The following is a 22,960-nucleotide window of genomic DNA, read 5'->3' on the forward strand; positions in this document are numbered from 1 at the left end:
ACAGTGTTAAGTGACCCACCCAGGGTCACACAGCTTATAGATTTGAATTTAGCAAGGTGAATTTTCCTGACTCCAGACCTGGCAGTCTATCCACTGTGCCACTTATCAGCTCTTCAGCCATATTATCTTTATTGCATGAGGAAGCATTAATGAGGTGAAATGTTACAGTACTGACTACAGCAAAGAGTTCCCAATTGCATTAGGAAACAAACAAACAAACAAACAAACAACTTTATGATGGATTTGTAAGGGTGACAAATCAGATGTAGAGGAAACTATTAATTCTTTATCTTATGTCATTATACTTTCCTCATTGCAAAAATCTTCCAAATTTATTGGCTTCTTCATGATCTGATAGTCTCCACAACGTGATTTGACATAGGCACTTCACATAGCAAATTTCCGGAGGTTTCAAGCCAACATAGCTTATTTTTCCATTTCCTTTTTTCTCCTTATTCATTATAGATATCTTTGTAAGGATCAGGATGAAAAATTAGGCTAAAAGAAATTCAATGCAGCAGTGTCAGCTGTTTCTTGATATAGGTCCTTAGAAAAAATTCCTTACCTTCTGTCTAAGGCAGAAAAGCAAGTGACTTGCCCTGAGTCACACATTGGAAGTGTCTGAGGTCAGATTTGAACCTCCAGTCTCTAGCTGCCCTCTCTGGGTCATTTTACAGAGGTGTTTTTACTATACAGAATGATGAATTTATGAATAATACTAGGGTTACAAGTGATAGAGATTTATGGTACCACACAGTCCATAGCTTCCTTGATAGCCCTCTATGGTATTCCAAAGTTGAGCTCCATCAATAGTTTTTGAACTGGCAGTTTTAAAAATATGGATGAAAAATAATCATGGCATAACAGCAATTAGTCCATAACATAATAGCTCTAGAGATGGAAGAAATCTTAGCATCGATCAAATCCAACTCCTTCATTTTCCCAGATATGGAAGCAGGCTGGGAGTAGAAAGTGATTTACTCAAGTTTCCACAGATAGTGTCAGAGACAGAATTCAGATGTGGGTCCTTTGCTTCTACTTCCTTCTTCCTTCCACTGCACAACACTGGCAAGTAGCCTTTGTGTGCTTCTAAACAAAAAAGTTAAAATAGTGGATGGTATTATTCTAACTGTGCATTGTCAACAAGAATGATCTAGTTCATTGAGGGCTTTCTTCCATATTGCCTGTCTTTATCCAAAATTCTATTGAGAGACATTCATTTGGTTGGTTGGTACCATTTCTATATACAGGAAATGGAACCCTAATTAACCAATTTGTCTGATTACACAGGCCCTTGGAGGAAAGATAGGAAATCAAAAAATTAGAATGTTTGAGTTGGAAGACATCAACTGATCCAATGGCTTTTATTTCACAGATGTGGAAACCAAAGCACAGACAAGCTAAATAATTTACCCATTGAAGCAGCACAGTGTTATGGAAAGAACGCTCAGCTTGGAGTCAGCAGAGATTTAGATATGAATTCTTTGTCTGACATTTCCTATATGTGTGACCCTAACAATGTCATGGAATCTTGCTGAATATGTTTCCTTCCATTAAAAATGAAGAATTAGAGTAATAATCTTTGTAGCATCTATCTCCCAGTATTATTCTTAGATTCAAAGGGAACCCTAAATCCTGTAGGAAGAGGGAGCTTGATGGCTGAGTAGATAGAAAGCCAGACAATAAGTTGGAAGGACCTGGGTTCAAATATGGTCTCAGACACTTCCTAACTGTGTCACCCAGGGAAAGGTATTTAATTCACTTGCCTAACCTTTGCCCTTTTTTCTTAGAGTTGTTACTAAGAGAAGATAAGAGTTCTTTAAAAATCCTGTAGCTGTTTGTATGGAAAATGTCATTAAGAATGAACTAGACCAAACTTTTAATTTTCCAGATGTGGAAATAGAGCCAGAGAGTGGAAAGTGTTTTGGCCATAGTCACATGTGATGAAGCAGTTGTTATTGCCACTTTTCTTTCCTCTTCATGAGGTAACTGAATGAATGAAGCATTTATGAAGTGCCTACTATGTACAAAGCATTGTTCTTTGATGTAATAAATACAAATGAAATGTGATGAAATTGCAGTTGGATGTTTCCAAAAGAATGTCAGTCTTTATGCACCTTTGGGATTGCCCCCTTCAAAATTCGATTTACCAACAGCAGTCTGACTTGTAAAAACATGGAGTTATGCTCCATGAAATGTGTTGAAAGAAGTTAAGAGAAAGGCTTTCCTTCACACTAGCATAAAAGAATGAATGGATCGAATACTTTAATGAAGAAGTTGGCCAGCAAGAATAAAGAGTTTAATGAGAGTGCTTGTATTAGATATGTTTGCCTGCCAAGGAACATGGGTATTTGTCCAAGTGTTTGGTTTTTGCCAGACCATTGGTATCCCTTGGAAATCTTTAAATCTCAAACAGGATTCCTGAGGGGTTTTGCTTCTACAATAGCAAGGTCATAGCCACTGCCCTACTCCTACTTGACTATGGGTGATCCTCTGGACTTTGGGTCCTCATCTAGATTAGGATGGAGGAGTTAGGGTATGTTTTATCCACCTCTTCAGTCCCCCAAGAAATAAAAACATCTGGAGGTGGAGTCAAGATGGGGACCTAGAAGGAGCAGAAGTTCAGACCTCTGAATACCCTTCTTTACTAATCACAAACTGAATGCTCCTAGGGGACTGAAAAGCAAACCTAACAACAAGACAGAGCAAAGGAACCCTCCTGCTGGACTCACTTCAAAAGGTACGCCCCCCGAAAAGCCGGAATCCAAGAACACTCGGGTTGAAGTGGAAGGCAGAAGGAAGGTCCTAGGACCCCTCCCCCCTACCACCTAGAGCGCTGAGACTCCAACGGCAGTGGGAACTTCTGGGCAGGCAAAGGTGCTGGTTTGGAGGGTGTACCTTGTGGGCAGAGCTGTACCAAGTTCAGAGAGTCGAATACAGATGGCAGGGAAAGCGCTAGAGAGGGAGCATAGACCTGGCAGCCTGACCAAAGCTGTGGAGATCCTCCATATTTGCTCCAGCCTTCCAGGAAGTTTTGGACTCAGAGCACACCCAAGCTGAACTTAATCCCATCAAAAGTCTTCAGAACTCAGGGAAGGCCAGGCTCCACACCCCTCCTCACTGACTGCTGGACTTTAATCCAATCAAAAGCCTCCAGAGGACAGGGAAGCTCAAACCCCCAACAAACCTCCCCCAGAGACTACACGGAGAGATCTTCTGTCAAAGTTCCAAGAGGGGAGCAAAGAAGGGGTGAATATCAATAGATAGCTTCTATACAGCGAACGGAACAAGGGGTAGGCATCAGCAAATGATACATCAGAAATCCCAGTGAATTGGATATAGGCTGTGGAAGAACTCTAAATGCAATTCAAAACACAATTAAGAGAGGTTGAAGACAACTTTAACAGCAAGATAAGTCATCTGGAAACAGAAAACAGTGTCTTGAAAGCCAAAATCAATCAGCTGGAAAATGAGGCAAAGGAGATGAAAGATGACTTTCAAAGAAAATCAGAGCAGAAGGAAAAGGATGACCAAAACTCCAGGTATGAAATCCAGTCTTTAAGAACCAGAATACAACAACCAGAATTAAGTGACCTCACAAGGCAGCAGGACACTATAATACAAAACCAAAAGAATGAAAAAATTGAGGAAAATATGAAGCATCTCATTCACAAAACAGAGGATTGAGAAAATCATTCAAGGAGAGACAGTTTAAGAATCATTGGTCTACCAGAAGACCATGACAAAAGAAAAAGCCTTGACACAATATTACAGGAAATTATTCAAGAAAATTTCCCCGACATTCTAGAACAGGAGGGAAAGGTGGAAATTGAAAGAATTCACAGATCACCTCCTGTATTTAAACCCCAACTGACAACACCCATGAATGTTATAGCCAAATTCAAGAATTATCAGACCAAAGAAAAGATATTACAAGCTGCCAAGAAGAAGTCATTCATATACCATGGAGCCTCAGTGATGATAAAAGAAAAGACCAGACCAGAACAGAAAATTTGAGGTGCAAGCACAGAACTCAAGAGAATCATCAAAAAGTAATTTTAAACAGGGGGAAAAGAGAAAAAAACACCCCCCCCCCTTTTAAAGAGACTCAATAAGTTATAATCCTATTTATCCCTATGAGGAAAAAGGTCATTGGTAACTCTTAAAAACTGTTGCTATCACCTGGGCAGCTGGAAGAATTACACTTAGAGGGAACAGTGAGAAACTGTATAGGATGAAAGGACAAGACATAAATAGGTATATAGATATATGCATGCATAAATACATATACATGTGTGTGTGTGTGTATACGTACAACTAGAGCTAAAAGAAGAGGTTAATACTAAAAGAAATGGGAAAAGAAACAAATGGGGGGTAAATTTATATGTCACAAAGAAGCTCAAGGCAGGAGGGTGAGAACATTGATACACTGGAAGGGTAAAGAGGTTGGAGATAGGAAATAGTTCTTACTTGTTTTGAACTCTTACATGCTTTGAAATTGACCCAAAGAGGGAAGAACAATCCAATCCATTGGGGCAGAGAATAGATTTGTGCCCTATAGGAGAATAGAAGGGTAACAAACAGACTGGTGGGGAGGGAAGCAGTACGGGGTGGGGGGCGCAATTTGAGAAAGACTACAGAGAAAATGGGGGGGGGGATAAAAAGGGAGGGGGTAGAAAGGGAAGTAAAATAAGGGTGGGAACTAGGGGGACTGATTATAAACAAACATTGGTGTAGAAGGAAATAGTGAAAGAAGAAAAGGCAGGACCAAGAGTAGAAATCAAAATGCTGGGAAATACACAGCTAGTAATCTTATCTCTGAATGTGAATGGAATGAACTCACCCATAAAACATAAATGAATGATGGAGTAGATTAGAATCCAAAACCCTACCATATGCAGTTTACAAGAAACACACATGAGGAAGGTAGATACACATAGGGTGAAAGTAAGAGGGTGGAGCCAAATCTATTGGGCATCAACTGATAAAAAGAAGGCAGGAGTCACAATCATGATATCTGACAAAGGCAAAGTAAAAATAAATCTAGTTAAAAGAGATAGGAAAGTTAATTGCATCCTGATAAAAGGCAGTATAGACAATGAGGAAATACCTGTATTCAACATGTATGCAGCAAATGACATAGCATCCAAATTTCTAAAGGAGAAATTAGAGGAGCTCAAGGATGAAATAGATAGAAAAACTATACTATTGGGAGACCTGAACCTTCCTCTAGCCAAACCAGAAAGAGGTGTAAGAGAAGTGAATGAAATCTTAGAAAAATTAGAGTTAGTAGATATGAGGAGAAAAAGAAATAAGGACAAAAGAGAATATACCTTCTTCTCAGCAGCACATGGTACATTCATAAAAATTGACCATGTATTAGGGCATAAAAACATTGCAAATGAGTGCAAAAGAGCAGAAATAATAAATGCAACCTTCTCAGATCACAATGCAATGAAAATAATAATTAGTAACAGTACATAGAGAGGCAAATCAAAAATTGGAAATTAAACAATTCAATTCTCCAAAACCAGTTAGTTAAAGAACAAATCATACAATTAATAAATTAAGAACAATTAATAACTTCATTGAAGAAAATGACAATGATGAGACATCCTTTCAAAACCTATGGGATGCAACCAAAGCAGTACTCAGGGGGAAATTTATATCCTTGAGTTCATATATTAACAAATTAAGAAGGGCAGAGATCAATGAAATGGGCATGCAAATTAAAAAAACTAGAAAGTGAACAAATTAAAAATCCTCAGATGAAGCCTAAATTAGAGATCCTAAAAATCAAAGGAGAAATTTATAAAATTGAAAGTCAAAGAACTATTGATTTGATAAATAAGACTAGAAGCTAGTATTTTGAAAAAAAAATAAAATAAAGTACTAATCAGTCTAATTAAAAAAAGGAAAGAAAAAAAACAAATTGACAATATCCAAGATGAAAAGGGAGACCTCACCTCTAATGAAGAGGAAATTAAGGCAATCATTAAAAACTACTATGCCCAATTGTATGGCAAAAAATATGGCAATCTAAGTGAAATGGATGAATACTTACAAAAATATAAATTGCCTAGACTAACAGAGGAAGAAATAAATTACCTAAACAACCCCATATCAGAAAAAGAAATCAAACAAGCCATCAAAGAACTCCCCAAGAAAAAAATCCCCATGTCCAGATCGATTCACAAATTAATTCTATCAAACATTCAAAGAACAACTAATCCCAATATTATACAAACTATTTGACAGAATAAGCCAAGAAGGAGTGCTGCCAAATTCATTTTATGACACAAACACGGTACTGATCCCAAAGCCAGGTAGGTCAAAAACAAAGAAAGAAAACTATAGGCCAATCTCCCTAATGAATATAGATGCAAAAATCTTAAATAAGATACTAGAAAAAAGACTCCAACAAGTCATCACAAGGGTTATTCACTGACCAGGTAGGATTCATACCAGGAATTGCAAGGATGGTTCAATATTAGGAAAACCATCCACATAATTGACCATATTAATAAGCAAACTGACAAAAATCACATGATTATCTCAATAGATGTAGAAAAAGCCTTTGATAAAATACAACACCCATTCCTATTGAAAACACTAGAAAGTATAGGAATAGAAGGGCCTTTCCTAAAAATAATAAACAGTATATATCTGAAACCATAAGCAAACATCATCTGCAATGGGGATAAACTAGAAGCCTTCCCAATTAGATCAGGAGTGAAACAAGGATGCCCATTATCACCCCCATTATTTAACATTGTACTAGAACACTAGCAGTAGCAATTAGAGAAGAAAAAGAAATTGAAGGTATTAAAATTGGCAATAAAGAGACCAAGCTATTACTCTTTGCGGATGATATGATGGTCTACTTAAAGAATCCTAGAGAATCAACCAAAAAGCTAGTCAAAATAATCAACATCTTTAGCAAAGTTGCAAGATACAAAATAAACCAGCATAAGTCATCAGCATTTCTAGATATCTCCAATCCATCTCAGCAGGAAGAATTAGAAAGAGAAATTCCGTTTAAACTCATCCTAGACAATATAAAATACTTAGGATTCTATCTGGTGAGACAAACACAGGAACTATATGAACACAACTACAAAACACTCTCCACACAATTAAAGCTAGATCTAAACAATTGGAAAAACGTTGATTGCTCATGGATGGGATGAGCTAACATAATAAAAATGACAATCCCACCCAAATTAATATACTTATTTAGTGCCATACCCATTGAACTATCAAAAAACTTCTTTACAGAATTAGAAAAAAATATAACAAATTTCATTTGGAAGAACAAAAGATCAGGGATATCCAGGAAATCATGAAAAAAAAATTCAAAGGAAGGTGGCCTTGCAGTCCCAGATCTCAAACTATAGTATAAAGCTGTGGTTATCAAAACAATTTGGTACTGGCTAAGAGACAGAAAGGAGGATCAGTGGAATAGACATGGGGTAAATGACTTCATCAGGGCAGTCTATGATAAACCCAAAGATCCCAGTTTTGGAGACCAAAACCCACTTTTTGATAAAAACTGCTGGGAAAATTGGAAGACAGTATCAGAGAGATTAGTTTTGGATCAATATCTCATATACTATTCCAAGATAAGCTCAGAATGGGTGAATGGCCCAAATATAAAGAAGGAAAGTAAAAGCAAATTAGGTGAACACAGAATAGTATACTTGTCAGATCTTTGGTAAAGGAAAGACTTTAAAACCAAGCAAAAGCTAGAAAAAAATCACAAAATGTAAAATCAATAACTTTGATTACATAAATTTAAAAGTTTTTGTACAAACAAAACTAATGCATCCAAAATTAGAAGGGAAGCAACAAATTAGGAAACAATCTTCATTACAGATACTTCTGACAAAGGTCTAATCACTCAAATTTATAAAGAGCTAAACCAGTTGTACAAAAAATCAAGCCATTCTCCAATTGAAAAATGGGCAAGGGACATGAATGGGCAATTTTCAGTTAAACAAATCAAAATTGTTATTAAACACATGAAAAAGTGCTCTAAATCTCTAATAATCAGAGAAATGCAACTCAAAACAACTCTGAGGTATCACCTCACACCTAGCAGATTGGCTCACATGACAGCAAAGGAAAGTAATGAATGCTGGAGGGTGTGTGGCAAAGTTGGGACATTAATTCAATACTGGTGGAGCTGTGAATTGATGCAACCATTCTGGAGGACAATTTGAAACTATGCCCAAAGGGTGATAAAAGACTGTCTGCCCTTTGATCCAGCCATAGCACTGCTGGGTTTGTACCCCAAAGAGATAATAAGGAAAAAGACATGTACAAAAGTATTTCTAGCTGTGCTCTTTGTGGTGGCCAAAAATTGGAAAATGAAGGGATGCCCTTCAATTGGGGAATGGCTGAACACATTGTGGTATATGTTGGTGATGGAATACTATTGTGCTCAAAGGAATAATAAAGTGGACTAATTCCATGGGAACTGGAATAACCTCCAGAAAGTGATGCAGAGTGAGATGAGGAGAACCAGGAAAACATTGTACACAGAGACTGATACACTGTGGTACAATCAAATGTAATGGACTTCTCCATTAGTGGCAATGCAGTGATCCTGAACACCTTGGAGGGATCTATGAGAAAGAACACTACCCACATCCAGAGAAAACACTGTGGGAGTAAAAACTCCAAAGAAAAACAACTGCTTGAATACATGGGTCGAAGGGATATGGTTGGGGATGTAGACTCTAAATGAAAATCCTAGTATAAACAACAACATGGAAAATAGGTCCTGATCACGGACACAAGTACTATCCAATGAAATTGTGTGTTGGATTCAGGAAGAGTGGGTGGAGGGGAGGGAGAGAAATAATGAGATTATTGTAACCAAGGAATAATGTTCTAAATTGACTAAATAAACTAATTCAAATGGGAAAAATAAAGAGAGAAATAAAAATATCTGTGTCTCCCAAAAACCACCTTATGTCCTACTTATGAATGGGAATTCAGTCTTAAATGTATGCACTACAGCTATGATTCCCTTCTGTCTCTATGCCCTAAAAGAAACAATATCAAGTACAGATGCACCAATTTATCCTGGGCTAGTTAAGCCTCTGGTGGTTTTCTCCATAACTATAGTAAACTTTTCCAAATAAAATAATCAGTTACTTACTTTGTCTTGTTCCCTATAAAAATGGATTTTCTAGATGGTTGCCATATATGCTTGTATGGACATATGTATCGTGGACCACAGTGGGGTTGGGTTTAGGGTATGCATGTTTAGTACCTCCTGTTGGCATTTATGTATGTGCCAGGTCCTTTAAAAGTGTTGCAGTTGCTAAGACATCTTGTTGACATGGATGCCTTGTTGTTATAAATAATTATATATACTTGTTATGAAAACACAACTGCCTTCTGCTTTTCCCCCCAATAGATCTTGTATCTCTCTTCTGTTCATAGTCATTTGAATGTTATCTACTCTATTATACTGTTAGTCCCTTGAGAGTGGAAGACTATCTTTTACTTTCTTTGTATCTTTACCTACATAGCACAATTTTTGGTAACAAGGTAGTTCTTAATAAATGCTCCTTAATTGACTGCCTCAATAAGAAACCCATCTTCAGGATATACCTTCTACTGTAACAGCCTGGATCAGACTTTTTTCTCAAGTAAAAACAGTGCAAGCATAAACACTAATCAAGCCTAAAGGGCAGTGAATGTCAGTATAAATGAGGGATGTCTTGGGGTTTTTTGTTGTTTTGTTTTGTTTTGCTTTTACAAAAAGAGATTTGGGTTTGTTTAGATCTCTTTTCTTCTATTTTTAAGCCCATACTTTGTCTTAGTATTGCTACTAAGTATCCTTTCCTAAGCAGAAGAGTGGTAAAAGGCTGGAAAATTGGGGTCAAGTGACTTGCCCAGGATCACACAGCTATGATGTATCTGAGGCTAGCTTTGAACCCAGGACCTCATGTCTCTCTATCCACTGAGCCAACTATCTGTCCCAATCTTATGTTTTTCAATATTATAATTTTTATTGTAAGCTGTGTTTTGGCAGAAGCATATGTGCACATGCTAGCACTCAACATCTCACTTTCTCCTCCCTCCCTTCCTTTCTCTTTCTCAAATGCCATTTTGCAATTTCCATTAAGATAACTTAAATAGTAGGGCTGTGAAATCATTTGCTGGGAGAGCTGGAGCTCCCAGGTGGTGAGAGATCATGTTATGCAATGCACAGTATTCATCCGGATCTTTTGAGTTTTCTCTCTTGAAACCCCAGCAGTTACACATTATAAAGAAGTTCACATGCACTGCAGTCAGATGCTTCCTTGCTTTTGTTACTGAGAATAAAGCTTGCTTTATTCTTGTCTGAGGAATGAAATGGAATTTGAAGAGGCTGTTAGTTCACCTTGCCAGTTAGGTGACTTTGCTGGACAATAAACTTGCAAAAGGTTAACTGTGCTTTCCAAAGCTATGGTGGAAGTTCCATGAGCCATTCATTATTTAAGTAGTGCAGAGCTAGTGCTTTTGAAATCATTCCAAAGCTGCAGCTGGTTTCAACATCTTTACCTCTATTAGGCTTGCTCCTTGGATAGGGGGCTGTGCTGCTCATTGGCTGAAGGTGCCTGTAATGACTAGCATTTTGGAGAAGGATAATTTCCCTTTCTCAGACATTGATTTAGGATCACTGTTGTAATATTTATTCTTAGTGGCAGCCTTATACTCTGGCAAGTTTACCATGCATTTGTACTCAGATTTTACTCTCAGACCTGTCATTCTGTTTTCTCTGGTGTTGTTTAGATTAACCTTACTGCTTTTTAACATTTGTTTTTTGAAATAATATGAATTCCACCCTCACCCCCCAAAATTAGTGCTTATTGTTCTGTATACTTTATGGTTTTATGATTCCGTCAGTATGAGTATTCTTTCCACTGACTTATGACCTGGTAAATGATCCTAGTGAGATATTAAGGATAAAAGTTTTTATTCCCTTTGTAGTCAGGTTGGTCTAGACTTAGTGAAGCTGGTCTGCAAATTCTAGGCTTTGCTGCACCCTTCATCAGAGCCTTTCTGACTTGGTAAAAGAAGGAAATGAGAAACCAATCCAGTGCCTTTGCCAGGAAAATCTCCTAATGGGGTCACAAAGAATTGGAAAGCCCTGAAGTGAATGAACGACAACAGTACTTACCATACTCTATTGGCAGAGTATCTATATTGTGTTGGCATACTCTCCCAACAGAGTATGAAAAAATCTTCTCTGAAAGTCTTTTAAATACTCAGGGTTATGTGATTTCTGTCTTGAGGCTTAAGAATGTGACTTCAGGGATTCCAGTACCAAGATGGTGGAGTATAAGCTGGGAAGCTTGAATCCATCATGAGCATCCTTTCCAACTAATCTTAAAGTAATGCCACATAATGAATATAGGAGTGAAAAAATGGAATGGGATAAATTATATAACATAAAGAGGTATGAAAAATTATTTCAGTAGAGGAGAGGATGAGAGGGTGGTGCCAGGCAATGCTTAAACTTTACTCTCTTTGTAACTGGCTCAGAGAGGGAGTAAAAATATGACTTGAGGAAAGTTTGAATCTGTACCCATTGGTAAATAATGCATAGGGCACAAGGTTTAGAGTTGATAACAGATTACTTTGTAACTACAGGATTGAATTCCTGTTTACAATTTTAACTACTTAGCTGTATGTACCTGGGCAAGTCAGTTAACACCAATTGCCTATCCCTTATTACTCTTTTGTCTTATAATTGATACTAAAGGGGCAAATATGTGGCTCGGTGGATAGAGAACCATGTCCTGGGTTCAAATTTGTCCTCAGTCACTTCCTAGTTATGTGAACTTGAGCAAGTCACTTGACCCTGATCATCTAGCCTTTATCACTCTTCTGCCTTGGAACGGATGCTGGGTATTGATTCTAAGATGGAACGTAAAGTTTTGTTTTGTTTTTAATTCATATTAAGGCAGTAAGGATTCTTAGAAAAAAACTAAACAAGAAATTGTCACTACTTATCTGAGTTCTAGGACGGGAAAAAAATCAAAATATATTAGGAAAAATTGTGTTCCAGAGGGCAACTAAGTGGCTCAGTGGATTGAGAGCCAGACCAACAGATGGGAGGTCCTGGGTTCAAATGTGACTTCAGAAATTTCCTAGCTATATAACCTGGGGGGAAATTACATAACCCCTGCTGCCTAGTCCTTACTGCTCTTTTCCCTTGGAACCAACACACTGCATTGGAATACAATATACTTAAGATTTAAGGGTTTAAAAAAACAAACTATTCCAGTTAGCACAGATACGAATGATCTATATTGTTATTTTTGTTCTACCTACATCTATGTCTTCCCCTACCACATGACCCCAGTTTTACTTCCTGCCTTCTTTTAGTTATCTCATGACTGTGTATGACTATGGGACCACATCCAAAATTTGATCTCAGAGATTATTTTACTGTTGACAAACTGAACTAAAAATTGGGGTCATCAAACTATACATAGGGATCTTTGTGGGCTACATGTTACTTTTAAAAACTATATATTGAGATTAACTATTTAATTATATTTTCTTTATTTTGGTTAAATATTTCTCAATTGCATTGTAATCTGGTTTGGACCACACTTGTGAACTTTATGTTTGACAACTCTGTTCTAATCTAACCACACTCATTTTTCAGATGAGGAAATTGAAGGCTTAGGTTAAATGACTTGCCCAAGGCCACACAGCTAAGAATAAGAATAAAAATAATAGGTAATACCGATGTAGAACATAAGCACTGTGCTAAGAACTTTACAGTTATTACAATTATAAAGAGTAGTGAGTAAAAGAGATGGGTCAAGTCTACCAACTCTGTCCCAAGTACTGTTTCCAGTGTACCACATTATTTTTCATCTCTTAATTTCCAATTATTCAAGCTTGGGAAAAAAAAAATTCACCCCTACATATTTGGATTTCTTGCTGCATTTACCATTTCCTTAAAAAAAAAAAGCAAGCTAATTATATTTTTTCACTGAATAGTTTAGGAATCAAATTTTCTCCTTTGAGAAATACTGAGAGTAAACAATAGTTGTCTGTACTGTTTGGGAATCTAAAAGGGAAATTATGAATTAAATTCTTTCTGATAGGCCTCTTAGGCTAAGAACTCTGCTGCTGTTGCTTTTGTGTGTATATAGGTGTTTGTGATTTCTGACACATACTGGCTTTATGATTTTGGGAAATCATTATAAATCTCAGTGCACTCAGGCACCTCTATAAACTAGAAGTTCTTAACATCTTTCCATAACAGTGAACCATGGGAAATCTAGTGAAGCCTTTGGAACCATTCCTTTTCCAAATGATGTTTTTAAGTAAATGAAAGATACTCAGTTAAAGGTTAGTGAGAACATAAATGTTATTTTTTTCCCCAATTCAAGTACATCACCCTCTGGAAACCTATCCATGGACCTGAATAGGGTTAAGAAACTGTCTTCTAAACTGAAAAGTTTCTGAGCAGGTATTTATTCACATGGATTGAGAGAGTTCTCTTAACTAGGAATTCCCTATTGTAATGAAAAGCCAGACTTATTTTTCCCCACCCTGCCAAAAACAAAATATACAACTACACATATATGCATTGACTACAGATTTGGTTGCTGTACTGTTGAAAGATAGTTAAATTGCTTGTTCACAAAATCACCAAGAGATGATAATTTATAAATTGATCATCTTTGCCATTTTCCCATTTTCCTCTTGAATTCCCAAGTCTCTTTTCAAAGAGGCAGACACTGCTGTGACATGGAATTATTGTTTGTCGTTTCCCCGTATTTAGTGAATGTTCAAATAATAAGTAATTGTTATTTCTGCCTTCTCTTATATTTCCCCTTACAAAATGGAAATCATATTTTTATGTCTGCTAATGTGCAAGTTTCAAGACTCAGGTTTTACTTTTAGATTGCTGAGTCTTTGTCATACTAACTAACCTGCTTGACTGGTGCATGTTTTCAGCATTGCGGATGGCGCAACAAGTGATAACTGAGGCAGGAAATTGGCAGCATTTTACCACCTTAAAAATAGCCACAAGAAATGTCAGGACTTTGTGGATAAGAGGTTAAACTAATACAGTGTTTGTAAGTTCTAGAGGTTAACATGATGCCTCATTTAAATACATTCATGATGGAAATGACTCCATTAATCTGAATGAGTGATTTTTGGCCAACTCCTTGATGTGATTTTAGTAAGGTTAATAAAATACTTCCAGTTATTGAAAGTAATCTTTCAAACCTATGAAAAAATAGCTGGTGACATTTTCTTCAGGACACCCAAATACCAAGTTCAGATGCCAGAGCTGCTGGCACTAATAACCAAAGAACATTAGAATGTTCTCCAGTGTTGTTTCCCAGGGGTCCCCAGGTGTAGAGGATAGGTACCTTTTATCCTGCTACTTCCTTTCCTACTCCCAGGTGCAATAGCATGGAATATGGACATGGAATATGGACTGGAGCTATTCTCACTTCCCTTGTTGACTTAAGGATATATATGTTTTTGTAAGGATGTGTTTTCTAAGGCTTATAATTAAGGATGTGTAATCAATCTGAGGCATCTAGGTGGTACAGTGGGCAGAGTGCCAACCCTGAAGTCAAGAAGACTCATCTTCTTGAGTTCAAATATTACCATGCATCTCTTAAGTCAAGTCACTTAACCCTATTTTCCTCAGTTTCCTCATCTGGAAAATATAATGGAAAAGGAAATGGCAAAACACTACAGTATCTGCCAAGAAAACCTCATATGGGGTCACCATGAGTAAAGCATGACTGAGCAACATCAATTAATCAAACAATCATCTAAATTCTGTGTTATTGAATTAACTAGTTTCAAGTCTTCTAGACATGACTCAAAATAAAATTCTGATTTTTTTTTGTTTGGTTTTTGGTTTTGTTTTGTGTTTTTATATGTAGAGATTTTGAAATGTAGTAAGTAGAATGACTTAAACCCAGGAAGACCTGGTTATATTTCCTGCCACTGATATTTGCCAACTGTGTGTCCCTGGGCAAGTCATTTAACCTATACTTTTTAAACAACTTAAGATATATTTGTAATCCTAATGAGAATGTGTAGAGATTTTAGAAGGACATATTGCAAGATGATGTCTTCTGTTGTTGAATGCATACTAAGTGAATTAAGGTCACCATGGCCATTCAGATGCTTTTGACACGAATATTTTGCAGACTATATGAGTGCAGTAGTTTTGGCAACAATAGACTGTTTTGAAACATGAATCTTTCAACCCACTCCATTCCCCCACTCACTTGTAAAGCACCTGTTTAGGGCAGCTGGTATTGTCCGTTTCTTGTTCCATCCATGATCAACTATTGACATTTTGAGTAACTTGGTCATCTCAGTTTATTTCATAAACAGCTATATTTTAATTATGCAAAAAAATTACTATTTTTCATTTTAGCAGTAAGACTATTCCATCATGAGCTGCTTAAACATTTTTTAAAAACTGGAATACAGAGAACATTATCCAGCAACTGAAGTTATTACTTTATTAGCTAGAGAATGCCTTAAGGAATTTGATGAACTTGGTTTTGTTTCTAAATTTGAATACTATACCAAAGTATGAATTTGGAGTTCTTGTTCAAAATAATGTGGCCAAATATGTGTTGTGTGAGGATCTTAGCTGTCATATGAGACTGAGAGGTATATATGTTTCAAGTGTTGTACAACAGTTAGAAATCCAACAACCAAAGAGGAATGAGGCTCAAAGATGTTCTGAGGCCCATATTTCTTTGCCAAGTATGGATCAGGAGTTTGCATTCATGAACACATACATTTGTGTTTGTTTCTATGTAAAGGTTACAATTAAGTTTAGAACCCTTTCCAGAGAATGAATCAGAAAAGCATTCAAACTTTTTGTTCGGTAGGGATGACCGGAACTCAATTGTCCTCTCACTGGCCACACTAAGGATGCTATTCTTACTGACTTTTTTCTTTCAATAATAATCATTCTTAAAAGCTCTTCCTGACACAAGAACATAATAAGGATCATCTCAGATACCTCTGGAGCTCATTCACATCACATGTAGTAGACACTTAAATATTTGTTTAGTTAAGTTGAATTCAATTCACTTTGCATTGGGTTCTTTCTCCTTTGGAAAGGGATGTGTATCAATTTTCAGAAGAGGAAATATCTCTTCTAGCTCTAATAATAATCACAACAACTGTAGCATTTATATGAAACTTTGATTTGCAAGTCACTTTACAAATACTATCTCAATGTATCCTCACAACAAAAAGCCTTAGGGTTTAGATGCTTTCCTTATTTTACTACTGAGGTTGGTATAAGCTCAGTACCCAGACTCACATGGATAATAAATGTCTGAGGCTAGATTTGAACTTGTATTTTCCTGACTTCAACTACCTAACTAAGTACTAATGTCATTAAGAACTTATGAGATGGGGGGCAGCTAGGTGGTTCAGTGGATAGAGAGCCAGTTCTAGAAAGGAGAGGTAGTAGGTTCAAATATGGCCTTAGACAATTCCTAACTATGATCCTGGATAAGTTTCTTAACCCCTGTTGCCTAGCCTTTACTGCTCTGCCTTTCAATCTGTCCTCAGACTGTGTGACCCTGGTCAAATCACTTTACTCAATTTGCCTCATATTCTTCATCTGTAAAATGAGCTAGAGAAATAATGGCAAACCGCTTTAGTATCTCTTCCAAGAAAATCCCCAATTAGGTCAGGAAGAATTGGACATGACTGAAACAACTGAAACTACGACAAAAGTTGTCACTCCTGTAAGATACCTACAACTTGGACTCCAGCTTTAGTCTGAGGGTTGCAGGGGAGTTGCTTGTTGAGTAACATATTTACAACACTTTTCATTCGTAATAGATGAAGATTAACTTTTGTAGTTAGATGGTAATAAGTTGAGAGGTTAATAGAAAGGCATTATTTAAGGATAGCAAGTCTCTTTATTAATGATTCTTTCTAATAATGCCTACACACAACAACAACAACCAGCAGCAGCAACACTAGCAATAATGACATAAGTAATAAGGTCAGACCAAAGGTATATCATCTCAGATACCTCTGGAGTTCATTTACATCATATGTAGTAGGCACTTAGTAAATATTTGTGTAATTAATTTGAATTAATTCTTCCACTCAAATCCTTTTGCATTCTTTTTATTCTACTCTTATTAATCTCGAGGTACCACATTAACTCCTATTCTTCCACATGTTCTCATATTAATTGAAAATTCCTAAACAGAAATATGACATCAAGTATTACTGTGGGGACTCTTATTTTGAGAGGAGATAGAACAGTGTAAGAGTTAAAATAGTTGGAGTCATAAACTGTAATAATTAAAATAGTGAAAGACTTAATTGGTAGTAGATACAAGAGTGGATGAGTAAATTGTGACCGCAGTAAATATGGTTTCAAGACAGTGTCTTGTTTTTAAATCAAATATAAGGTGGTCGCCAGGGAAAAATTCCCAGTTATTAAAATATACCCAAATCAGCTGGGTTTTATAGAGAATTTAATTAATACAAATGTGGAATTAAAGAAAGGTAGAGAGAGAGAAAAGGGGAATAATGAGAAAGGATAGGCCGGCCCAGGGCAGCCCTGGCCAACCAAGGCCTAAGCCCTAAAAGAAAGATGAGTCAGTCCTTAAACACTCACCATAAGATTTGTCCAAGCAAGGATTCTAGTGACACCAGGCCAGCTTCATTTCAGCTGATTCCACCAGCTCAATACTCAATCTGAATGAATCTCTGAATGAATCTGAGCTCCTATTTAAAGGGTATTTTCTCCTATGTCTCCTCCCCTAAGTTCTCCCATCTACCAGTCACAGTAGACGTTTTTCAAAGGACAGACCATTCTTAGTTCACACCTGAGTAGACTAATCTTTTGAGTAATTCACACCTGAGTAGACTAGAATCTCTGAGTAAGTTTTCACCTCTTTGCTCCTTGTAAGTTCACAAGTTGCCTGACCTTTATAGGTACTTAGCACCCTTTTGTATTATATCCAAAAATAGGCATGCCTTAAGAACTTTTTGTCTTACTATAAGTATGGGTTTAAGTGCTTTTCATTGTTCAGCAAAAGAGTTTACAACTTTATCTTCCCCTAAGGCATGCTTAAGTATGGTGAAGTAGAGTTCACACATTCCTGATCAAGTACCTTCACTGCCCAAATGGGGAATGGTCCCAATGGGGGATGGTCTTAACCCAACCTTATGAAGTAGGGTTTGGGAATTTTTTAAGGTTCACAATCCCCCCGATGATCATTGGGAGACTAATCTCCCCGTTGATCATTTAACATAATCATCTTATAGTCCTAAATGCACTTCTAACTATAGATATACACAATATTCAATTTTCTAAGAGGAAATTAGAGTTGTGAGGGAGGAAATAGAAAAGAAAGAAAGCAAAACCAATGTTTTGCTAGGCCCATTGACAGAAAGCCAAATTAGGGGCAGTCCCTTTTGGCATAAATGTGTACATTTACCATAAATGTTCAATCAATGTTCAGTTCAATCAACCATATCCAAAGTTCATTCTTGATCTTCTTGATGTAGTGTGGGTTTTCTGGCATCTTTCTGCAACAATTCATTCACAGGATTTAGGAGTTATCAAACTTCCTTGAAGATCTTTTCTCGAACAAAAATCTTGAATTTTAAATTAAAATACAACAGGGAGTAGAATTACTTGGGGATATTTATTTTCCAACAAATACCATGTTCCATAAGGTCCCTATGGGACTGAAAATGCTATGGCTTTAAGATATTAATTCACAGAAAATCAGGCAGTCAAATCACCTGAATGTTTCCTTGTGCTATTTTCTGTGGGAGATATAAAAGATCAATGGGTTTTCCTTTTTGTTTTAATTAAATCATAAGCAAAGATAACTAAGAATAGAGAACATTCTCAAATGAGTACTATGTGAGTAAGTGACACATAGATTAGAAATTCAATACAAGGAGAGAGTTTGCCTCTCAGTCTGATGCCAGGTTATGGAGTGATTCTCTTGCCTTCATCATTATTTGTGGAATTGCATTGGATTTTGAATGACACCATTATTCAAGTGATAATTTCCTTAAAACTTTGTTTTATATATATTATTATATTTATATATATTATTTTATATGTTCAGTGTATTTGTCAATCAACCAATATCCTTTAAAAAAAATGAACACTAGTATGATTAGAAGTCAAAACATTTAGAATGTGAGTTTGATAGCTTTAGATTTCAATCTTGGAGAAGGTCACTCAGAATCAGTAGTTGGCTTCTTCTGCTGTATAATTTTCAAAGCTTTCTTAGTTATGTAGTTCTTACATGACAGGCATACCAAGATCTTGGCAAATATGGCAATAACTGTGGTCTTAATGGGCCCCTGGAAAAGCTAAGCTTATGCTTATTTCCAGTGTCATTCTTTATTAAGTAGTATTTCCTCCAATTCTGGGAAGTATTTAAATGCTGATCATCTCAAACAACTCATCCATCATTTTAATATATCCTAAAGAAGTTGGGAGAGAGAGGGAGATACATTCAAGAGACAATATATTTGTTTATAAATTTGATTCATGTTTATGAATTACTATTTCAGTAAAGATTGATTATATATCCTACAGTTGAGCTTTTATGTGTTAAATGAAAATTATTCTCTTGCTCTCTTATTAGGAAAATAAATGAATATTCATCTTTGATAATAACTGCACATTATTTAACACTCTAGTTCTGTAAAAAAAAAAACCTCAGAACTTAGAGGCAGAAAACTTGAGGCTTTGTTTCCAGCTCTATAGCTTGATAATTTGCTAATTATATAACCTTGACAAGGTTGTGTGGGTCTGAATTTCCCATCTGTAAGATCAAGACAGCAACATGGTACCCACTTCCATAAGACTGTTGTGAGGATCAAGTAAGATAGCATCAAAGTTTTATATAAACATATTTTAGATTTATATATGTTTGTATATGAATAAACCTGCTGGTATTAATATTGTGATTACCCAAATCATTATGTTAGGCGAGCTACTGTAAACTATTCTACTACATTTCTTTGGCTAAGATAGCAAGGTCTAGGCAAGATCTACATAAGTATAAAAAACAATGTTCATCCCAGTTGACAATTAATCCAATGAAATAAAGGAAATTTAAAATCTCTTCAAAAGCTATCATAATAGATTGATTTCACTTCCACACTGGAGAAACGATAACATCAGATTTCTGTCATTATTTATGAATTTTTTTAAAAAGCGGCTCTGTTTCCACAACTTTATTTGGCTAATAAGAAGAGCATGTACATTTCTGGAGCAAATTTTCTTAGAAATCTGCCACATACTTAGTTTCCTTTTTCCCTCCTTTGTTTTTAATGGGAGAGAATCAATATAAGTCAAGGAGCCAAATGAGAGAAAATCCTTCTGGTATATTTTGAACAGAACATCGATTTATTTTCCAAGTTTTCAAAGTTTCATTGTTTTGAGGGGGATGTAAAAGTGTTGGACCATGGAGTGAGGAGACTGAAGTGCTAGTAGCCCTTTCCCCTGGATTGAAGTCTTACCTCTGAAAAATGCAGACTGTATGACTGGCAAGTCACAGAATAGCTCTAGGTCTTTTTAAAATCAGCAAAAAAAGAGATTAAGTCTACAGTTTGAGAGAGAGAGAGAGAGAGAGAGAGAGAGAGAGAGAGAGAGTATGTCTATAGAGGGGCTTGATCCATGATGTGATTAGTGTGAGCACCTTTAAGTTTGGAAATTTCCTTTCATTGATCAGTTATCTAGGTGTACTGACAGGTTTAGTTTAGTTCAGACTTGCCCTAGATCACATAGTGATGATTTATCAGAGATAGCATCTGGACTGACACCTTCCTGTCTCTGAGAGTAGCTTTCACTTCACTATATCATGTTCTCTCTTATGACTTACTATTTCCTAAATTTAAAAGTGAATTAAAAGTAATTTAATGTTAAGGCTGTCTTGATATCTAATTCAGCAATGGTAACTTGGTACATTTTTTTAAATTAAATTTAAGAGTCACTAATTCGAGGGGCAGCTAGGTAATACAGTGGACTGATTGTCAGACTTGGAAATGGGAGGTTCTGGGTTCAAATGTGGCCTTAGACACTTTCTAGCATTGTGATCCTGGACAAGTCACTTAAACCCATGCTGAATTTTTGTTTTAGAATTGATACTAGAACAATTGATAACTAGGACTTTTAACTAGACAAGTAAGGGTTATAAAGAAGAAACAAGTCACTACTTTAGGCAACAAGTATTATGCCTGCTTCGTTGATGCTGCCAGCATCCAGTATGGTACTTATAAAATATATTGCAAAGATTCACATGATTTCTAAGTGATATAGTAAGGTTTGAAAATTATGTAACTAAAACGTGTGTCTGTGTGTGTGTGTAGTACTAGTATGAACTTCTTCCTAGCTTTGATACTAGCTCTCCATACCAGACTTCCTATAGACATACACACACACACAATTTTAATTATATAATTTATAAATTTGAATTAATAATGTAAATCTATGTTTGGATTGTATAATGTTTACTATTATATTATATTGTATTATATTCCAGTACTGACCTATACTGCTAGGCAACACAAGTGAAACATTGTCAGGCTGTAAAACTTTGTGATTCCTGAATTGGTTTTATGGAGGGGATATTTTTATCCACCTACCACTGTCTTTATTAGGCGCATGAGCCATAGTTATTAAGGGTCCCACAATATCCTAAAAATTATATTAATTTTAATTTACTTTGATTTCAGGGGGAATACACACACATACACACACAGTCCAAGAGAGAATATGCTATAATCGGTAGAAAACTGGTCTCAGAGGCATATAGTTATATGCCCTTGGGCAATTATGTGTCCCAGATAGGTCCATAAGATTGCCCATCTGTATAAGTGGAAGGACTTTTCACATTTGGAGTTTTCTGTAGAAATGAAATTTACTTTCCAGTGAATCTCTGTCTCTGTTTCTCTCTCTCTCTCTCTCTCTCTCTCTCTCTCTCTCTCTCTCTCTCTCTCTCTCTCTCTCTCTCTCTGTCTCTGTCTCTGTCTCTGTCTCTGTCTCTGTCTCTCTCTCTCTCATTTGCTTTCACTCTCATCTAGCTATACTATAACATGGAATAGTGGTATGGACAGAGAATTACAGTGAATAAATCAATCCCAGAAAGTATAAAAATAATGACCATAAGATCTTAAAGATCTAGGTAGAATAGCAATTAGATTCGGATTTGGGGTATGCTGTCATTTCTTTATGCCCTTTAGCTTTTTAAGAAAGGATAACATTTTGACCCTTCTGTGGTCGAATGGCTGTTAGAGGTTGTCTTGGAATTAATTAATTCATATTACCTGTGTGATCTTAGTAGCAAATCACTTAACCTACCCAGTGCCTTAAAAACTCTATGCAGAGAGGACTTTGATGTATTCTTCAATAGGGTGGACTTCCTCCACCCTACAGAGATTAAATCAAAGGTCCAGCTTTAAAAAAATGTTTTAAGACTCTTCGGTTTGGTCCAACTTTAAACCTTGCCCCCCCTCCTGCCCAAATTAACATAATCTCAAACTGAGCCATGCTAACATTTATCTCATTTATCTCAATGTCAGCCCAAGAGTTCAGTGGCAGTGGTGAAAAACAGCAAGCTAAAGTTCAAAAGTTTGGAAATCAGTTATAAATGTTCCTTAGGCTTCATTCCTATTTGCATCTTGACATTCTACTCTGTGGCAATTTTAAGTGTAGTTGATTTTAATTCCTCTTCCATCTCTTTTTTCCTTCTTTTTTAAAAAAAATTTTTCTCCTTTCAAAATGTTGAAATGTTTTTATTTTATCAATACATATCTTACAAACTCAGTACCCCTTCTCTTTTTTTTAAAACAGACAAGAGACGACTTCCTTGGTCAAGTGGACGTTCCCCTTAGTCATCTCCCGGTAAGGAAATTATAGCTAACCTGTATTTTATAT

The 22,960-nt window shown here is 36.3% G+C and overlaps 1 protein-coding gene across 26 annotated transcripts in view; it reads left to right on the plus strand.

The window, feature by feature from the left end:
* The window catches only part of NEDD4L (NEDD4 like E3 ubiquitin protein ligase), a 444,249-nt gene that overhangs the window by 310,672 nt on the left and 110,617 nt on the right, over positions 1-22,960 (plus strand). For all 26 annotated transcript variants that reach the window (XM_056824470.1, XM_056824464.1, XM_056824466.1 and 23 more), the window contains one exon: positions 22,877-22,927. In XM_056824470.1, coding sequence (XP_056680448.1) covers positions 22,877-22,927 — 51 coding nt within the window. The remainder of the gene's footprint in view (positions 1-22,876; positions 22,928-22,960) is intronic.

Source organism: Monodelphis domestica, chromosome 3 (genome assembly GCF_027887165.1).
Source record: "Monodelphis domestica isolate mMonDom1 chromosome 3, mMonDom1.pri, whole genome shotgun sequence".
NCBI classification, from domain to species: Eukaryota; Metazoa; Chordata; class Mammalia; order Didelphimorphia; family Didelphidae; genus Monodelphis; species Monodelphis domestica.